This window comes from Adiantum capillus-veneris, chromosome 20 (assembly GCF_014529385.1).
Source record: "Adiantum capillus-veneris isolate H3 chromosome 20, ASM1452938v2, whole genome shotgun sequence".
Classification (NCBI taxonomy): Eukaryota; Viridiplantae; Streptophyta; class Polypodiopsida; order Polypodiales; family Pteridaceae; genus Adiantum; species Adiantum capillus-veneris.
In genome coordinates, this window is record NC_140950.1 from 9,339,705 (window position 1) to 9,347,279 (window position 7,575).

The following is a 7,575-nucleotide window of genomic DNA, read 5'->3' on the forward strand; positions in this document are numbered from 1 at the left end:
TTAGGGGTTATCCCACCCCTTCCTGTGGGATCGTTGTATCTCTTTGTCACACATTTTAATACATTTCCTACTTCTCTCTCAAAAAAAAAAAAAAAAAAAAAACTATTTATTTTTACTACGATATTCAAGAACTGATTTTAGCATATCAGATATGTTCCATACAACCTTCTATAGTTATCTTGATATATTACTCGCTCAACAAGTGTGCCAAGCTATTCAAAGATATGATCTTGTTATATCTTGAAAAGATAAATTTCAACCACAAGGCCAACCAAGCAAAGACTAGTTTTCTTTTTGTTTTGTAGTAGTTTTGGATATCTATGGACTCTTTCTAGTTAAGTCAAAAGGTAGAGAAGAGGGATGTAAGCACAAACTAGGGCAAATGCTGGTCCTCCTAATGGAAGAAGTGTTTGTGCATGAAAGTAAGGGTCTTTCCGTTCTTACTGGTTCCATCTCTATTTCAAAAAAGTAAGCGATGTCCACAAACTCAATGGCCATGCTCTTCTAATGCTGTAAACTCTCATAGTCATAGCCGTGAGGTGAAGGCACAGGCGCGAACCCATCATATCAGCATGGGGAACAGCCCTTAAGACCTTGGACCTCCAGGCTTTTTGCTCCAACCAGTTCTACACGAGTTTTGGCTACAGAGCAAATATCAGTCCCTCTTACGTGCTAGAAGTCGCTCAATTTGTGAGCACCATGTACATTGTGTGTATAATACATATGTTTATCAGAAAATGGGCAGCTGCACAATTAGAGCGGTTCTGCACAGGCTGCGTTTAATTTCTAACTGCTAGCGTAGCCAAAACTTTGCCTTCATGTCCCAAGTCTCCCGATTTCGGTAAGCTTGCAACCTCTGACTAATTTCTACCCCCGACCTTCAAAAACATGCTCTGTTCCCGCTCTGGACAATGATGGTAGTAGCATGTGACACCTTTGCTGATGAGTGCTGGGGGCTGTGCAAAACTGCTCTTATGGCTCATGACTGGATGGAAGTTGGTCAAAAGGGCCTAGGCAGAACCAATCAAATCTGGTTGTGACTAGTAAGGGAGATGTTCGTTTTCACTACTTCATTCATTCATCTGAAACTGTGTAGATTGCTTTACTTCTCTGATCCCCGCCAACCTCCAAGAGCTTGTCGAAAGACTTCGATTGATAGGTTATTAGTATGAGCACAACGAGGGCAAAACCTTTAAGCCGTTGTCTGGACATGTAACCACATTGTCTGGAGTACTGTCATTATTGGGCTCGTCTCCACCCTTCTCTACCTACCCAGAAAAGTTGCTCAAGGCAGAAATACTTTCCCTTGCTTGTAAATATCTTTCCTCTGCTGCAATACAATACAACAGGTTATTATGTACTCCCGGTAGGACCCCCCCCCCCCCCCCCCCCCCCCACGGTTTTTCCCTCACAATTGCACTACCTTTGCAACTCATTCAACCCTTTCCAGCTACCATCCTGGGCATGGATTTTTGAAATGAGTCATATGCACTATGCTGACAAGTCATATCATGTGTTCGATCAAAGTAATCCTCTCCTACGTAGTAATTGCCATGTGTCTTGCAGTGATTAAGTACAGATAAGTAACCTATTGAATTGGGTTCGAATGGCATACTATGGAGTAAATCATCAGCCTCTACCACACAGCCTGTCCGACCAAACACGTCAGCCACACAAGTGTAGTGGGTGAATGATGGTACAAGGCCATAAGTATCACTCATTGCACTAAAATAACAGCAAGCCTCTTCTGTTAGACCTGTATGACTGCATACCGACAAGAGACTCAAAAATGATACCTCGTTTGGATCCAAATTCTCGGCTTGCATACCTTGGAAGCATAGCAGAGCCAACTTGTGATCGTTACGATCCGCACATGCCTCCAGCATTGCACTCCAAGTCACCTCATCTCGATTACATATCTTGTAAAAGACACTCCATGCATCGTTAAGACCACCATACTTCGCATAGATGTTCATGAGACTGTGCCCAACAAGCTTATCAGACTCAAAACCAAGTTCAAGAGCTTGAACATGCACAATCTTGCACTGAAAGAGTGTTTTAGCGCCCATGCATGCTTTCAAGATGCTGGCCATAACAACTTGGTTTAAAAACAGGCCCTCTTGTTGCATTCTTTGCGAAAGTTGAATAGCTTCCTGAAAATGCTGCTGCTGCACAAAAGCTTCAATCATGGTGCTCCAAACCCGAACCTCTTGCTTAACTAGGATGTCAAAGATACAAAGCGAATCCTTTAGACAGTGTGCATTTGCGTACATGTTGATGAGGGCGCACCCTGTGGACCAACCACTCTCCCAGCCCCCCTCAATAAGGGAGGCATGCACTACCTTTCCCTGCTTCAATTCATCAAGATCTAAGCAGGCGCTGAGGACACTGACAAAGGTGGCCTCATTTGGCTCCACATGATCTATTAGCATCTGGTTAAAGTTGTTGAAAGCCTCTGCACATAGTCCATTATAGGCACAGCCTCTAATGAGTCCATTCCAAGTGACAACACTGGGCTTTACACCATCCTCCTCCATTTGTTGTATCAACAATAAGGCCTCTGAGGCATTCCCATGCCATGCATAACCTGCGACAAGTGCACTCCATGTAACCAGTCCTCTTCTGGGAATCCTATCAAAGACAATGCGCACTTCTCTCAGATTTCCCCATTTCACGTATAAGTCAACAAGAGCTGACCCAACAAAAGTATCCAGGTCAAAAGAACTCTCCATGATGTAGCTATGTAGCACTTGTCCCTCTTGCAGATACCTACTTGCAGAGCATGCCTTCAGCATAAGGACAAACGTAACCTGCCGAAGCAGGACACCTTTGCAGACCATTTGTTCAAATAGATGGAAACTTTCTCGGCAAAGGCCATGCTGTAAATGCCCTGCAATTATTGTGTTCCATGACACCAAGTCTTTTTCAAACGATCTACAACTGAAAACCTTGACGGCTGTCTTCAAGTCCCCACAATTGGCATACATGTCAATTAGACTACTTTTAACCATGGCGGACGTGGAAATGCTAGTTCCAGTCATCAGTGAATGCAAAAATTTGGCATAATTCAAGGATGATAAGCTGGAGCAAGCTTTGAATACACACATGAAAGTTATTGAGTCCGGTCCTATTCCCATGCTCTGCATCTGTCTAAAAAGTTGCAGAGTTTCATGAGCGTAATCTTGTTGGACATGGCCATATAATAACGAGTTCCATGTGATTTTGTCTGGAAGAAATCCCCTTTCTTGCATCCTCATGAAGAAATCGAGAGCTTCTTCATGAAGCCCATAATGTAAACATCCTGCAATCACAGCATTCCAAGTCACGATGTTAGGTTCGATGCGCTTCTCCTTTTGCAGCTGCTCAAAGGAATCAAGAGCATTTGAAACATACCCACAATGGAAGAACCCGGAAATTACAGCATTCCAAGTGGTGATGTCTCTGCATTGGAATCCAGCAAATACTTGAAGGGAATCCTCCATAGAGCCAGCTTTTGCATATAAGTCCACTAGAGTATTACCAATAAAAAGATCTGCTTCCAAACCCATTTCAGTAACTTGGGCATGGATGAGCCTGCCTTGTGTCCATGCTGAGATATTGGCACACGCCTTCAAAAGTGCTACAAAAGTGTGACCATCTGGTTCCACACAAGCTGCTTGCATTTGACAATGCAGACTTATGGCCTTTCCACATTGCCCTAATTTGATATATGCTATCATCAAAGCGCTCCATGCATACACATTCTTCTCTGGAAGCCTGCAAAACACCTGATGGACTTCAGGGGAGCGTCTACACACTGCAAAGAGCCGGATTAAAGAGTTTGCAAAGTTGGAGCTTGACTCTAATCCATAACAGATAATGAGACACTGCAATCTTCGGCCAAATGTAAGGTCTTCATTCTTAGTGGCACACTGTAAGAGACGATATAGCATGTCGGGACAATGTTCCTCTGAACACAGGGGACCTCCAGCATCAAAAGCTGCCCTTTCAAAGGAGTGCAATAAAGGCTCCATAATAACACAGAGTTTAAAAGCATGAAGAAACTGACAGATTTTTCAACAGGGATTCCCTGTATTATGGATTGGGAAACTCCATACAAAGTGCCAACGGCCCTTAGTGAAAGAGAGGGGCCATGCTCCCTCTGATCTGCTTCCATGCCTACTGGAGGGAGGTCTTGCCTTCGGCACGCTTCCACAGCTCCCAAGCTGCTCTGCCTCATTGGAAATTGTGCCCATGACTGCCAGCAAACGAGGCTCCCACAAAAGAGGCAAAATTTCTGGTCCAACCAACGCTGAAGCTCTACGCTTCTCCCCCATCCAGCAGTCCTCCCCCTGTTCCAACACTAGGAAGCCATCGATCGGGGCCGATCGGGAGACCGCCATGCAGCTACATTTGACAATGTTGAATGGGCTGCCCGTAACCAGTTGTCGAGAGAGTTTGCCTGCTCAGAATCAAACTTTTTCCCTTAGTTACTAATTGACACCTCCTTTTGGGAGGTGGGATCAATGGTTCACGATCACCGGTTGATTGTGACCGTTGGATTGCCTATGGAATGCAAAAGATTACCATTTTTTCGGTTCCAAAGCTTGAACCCACTACCCCCTTGCCCCCCCCCCCCCCCCCCCCACGAAATTGACTCTAACCATTGGGCTATCGTGATATCATTGAAAGGTGTGTGTGTGTGTGGTAAGTTTATAGATCGCTGCGTCGCATACAAGTTTACACCTAGTTCACACCAAATTTGGTGTGGTGTTCAAACCCTCTCCAGTTCACACCAAGCTCACACTTTGTTCACGTTGAGTTCACACAGAGTTCACACCAAATTTGGTGTGGTGCACATACCTCCTGAGTTCACTCTTAGTTCACACCTAGTTCAAACAGTGATCAAACGGCCCCGATTGCACCTGCCTCGTGATGCCTATAGTGGGCCATTGATCCCACCTCCCTAGGGAGGTGTCATTGAATATAATATCTAACCAACCAAAATGATTTTCTCATATTAAGTTGATCATTTGATGTGGGATAATAAATGGGAACAAGGGTTAGAATATAGACATGTGCTTACGAATCTATCTCAACACGGGGCCAATGGTAAAGGGGTCCAAATGAGAGATGGTTTGTCAAAGAGCAAGGCTAACTAATGAAGCTTAGAAGACCTTAGGATTAGCTTCATTAAAGACCTCCAATGGTTAGTGTTAAAAGTCCTTTGACCTTAGGCAAGCTAGGGTTGAGCTTGAGATCGAAACCCGACCTAAGCTTGAGGTGCTTGTCGTGCTTGATGACTAATGTGCTTGAGGTGCTTGTTGTGCTTGATGACTAAGGTGATTGAGGTGCTTGTCATGCTTAATAAGGAAGGTGCTTGAGAAGCTTCCCATGCATGGGAGGTAAGGTGCTTGAGTCAAAAAGAGACCCTACAAAGGAGGGGGAAAGCCCCAAATATTGGGGTAATCTTTGACTTAACCTCCCACTCACCCAAAGGGCACCCCTTTTCTCAAGGGGCACATGGGACACATGTCAGACTCTCCCTATGCTTAGCCACATGGTGTGCTTGAATGCTATTGGTTGGGCTAAAGAGGGGTCCAATGAGCTTCCATTTCCATCCAACAAATATCTAGATATTTTCAAGCTCTCTCTCTCTCTAAGGGGTAAGGAGGACACTTGTCCAAAGACTATTAGAACTCGCCCCAAGCAAGCAAGGGGTGTGCTACACCACACACACACACTCATTTTGTGGATTCATTTTCACTTGGTGAAAGTAGAGGAACTCCACCTCCTTCTCCAAGCTTGTGAGAAGTGAGAGCCTACACCAACACTCTTGGCTATGGAATTCAAATCCAACTAAGAGCCATGCTTCAATGCTTAAGCTTGCCATTTTCTCCATCTTCATTACTATGCTATTATGTATGCTAGCAAGAAGAGTGATGATAAGTGAGAAACTATTTCTTTCTCCTATGGAGTGTTTCTTCTTCCTCTTCCCTACCCTCATTCCCCGCTAGCTCTCTCCACCTTCGAAGGTGTTTGAGGCCTTGGGACTGAGGCTTGGGATAGTTAATGCTTTCTACAAAGTTTATGTTATGCTTGTGATGCATGAAGCTTTCCATCTTCATTGCATCACCTAGGTCACAAGGAACACAAAGATTTTATTGTACCAAGTCTCTCTTGATGGGAGAAACTATAATACAAATGCCTATACGAGGGGTGACCGGCTCCGTATGAATCCGGTCCTCAACTGTTGTCATGTTCTCTAAACTCTCTCTCTCTTGCAAAAGTATTGTTCATGCCAAGATAATTAAGTACCATGTTTATGTTGCTACCATCAATTAAGTTCACCCGCTATGCTCACAAAGTAATCTCACAGAAGTGCTTTATCTAATTCTCCTACTCACAAAGTTCATAGGCCATTTCCATTACATTGGTATCAGAGCATTTGATATTTTTTTTGTTGCTTAAGAAGAGAGGTCTTTAAGTAGCCTATTAATGGTTGATCTTGTTAATTATATTAGGGTAAGTGGGACTGGATCTATTATCGGTTTTGTTGAGCCCACTATGTGGGATATGGTGCACACCTCAGGAGCTTTGGTCTTAATAATGGAGTCTTCTTAGACTTGCCTACGGCTTTACCATTATTGAGCCATAAGAAGTCTGAAAGGAGCTAGCCCTCGACAACTCTGTTGTGTTAGACCCACTCCACTACTCTCTATAATTAACCAATTCGAGCCGTGGGTGTAGATACTTAAGTGCCTATTTTCAAAGGCTAAGAGGAGTAGCAACTAAGGTTTTGAATTGCCAAAGCATACACTAAGTAAACACATAATTAACATGGCTGACAATAACCAAGAGAGTAGAATGAACATTGATAACTTTGATTTTGCACATGAAGGTGCTAATGATGATGCTCTCATGTTTGTTAATTATCTTGTTACTAGGTTGCAACAAGCAACCCCGCTTTGCAAGCCGAAGTTACTGAACAACTTTGTGCTTATGGGATTTTCTTTCCTCTCCAAGAGGAGAGAGAGCTTAGGAGGCCTCTTGATGAGACCCCCAAAAGAAGACTCTCTCCCATACGAGAGGAGGAATCCAAAGAACAAGAAAGTAATGAATCCCTAAGTTCCTCCGAAGATGTGGCTCCACGAAGACAATGGATTAAACGATCAAAATGTGTGGTATGCCAAAAGACCAAGTATGATAGAGGGAAGCAATGTGGATTACTCTAGCCATTGCCAATCGAGTATATCCATGGATTTTATCTTTGGATTACCCAAGTCTATCCATGGGAATACGAGAATATAGACAATAGTCGACAGGTTTAGCAAGCAAGTACACTTTATCCCTATCAAGAAGACTATCAAGGCACACCAAATGGCAACTCTCTTCATATCCCATATTTTCAAACACCATGGATTGCCAACATCCATCGTGTCAAATAGAGATCCTAGAATGACCAGTAATTTTTGGAAAGGTCTCTTCAAAAATCTAGGTACAAGATTGAATTTCTCTTCGACCTATCACGCACAAACAAATGGCCAAGTGAGATAGCCAATCTTATGATTCTTGATCTACTAAAGACCTATGTTA

The 7,575-nt window shown here is 43.6% G+C and overlaps 1 protein-coding gene across 2 annotated transcripts; it reads right to left on the bottom strand.

Moving 5' to 3' along the window:
• Positions 1–210: 210 nt before the first annotated feature.
• LOC147432068 (pentatricopeptide repeat-containing protein At2g33680-like) lies at positions 211–4,450 on the bottom strand. Of its 2 annotated transcripts, XM_086492002.1 has the most exons (2): positions 3,394–3,531; positions 211–3,301 (listed from the first exon to the last, which is right to left on the bottom strand). In XM_086492002.1, exon 2 carries the CDS (start codon positions 3,255–3,257, stop codon positions 1,437–1,439), a length of 1,821 nt encoding a protein of 606 aa, XP_086348128.1. In that variant the 5' UTR covers positions 3,258–3,301; positions 3,394–3,531; the 3' UTR covers positions 211–1,436. The 2 variants fall into 2 exon arrangements, with proteins under 2 accessions (XP_086348128.1, XP_086348127.1); XM_086492001.1 differs by having other exon boundaries at positions 211–4,450.
• Positions 4,451–7,575: the final 3,125 nt, after the last annotated feature.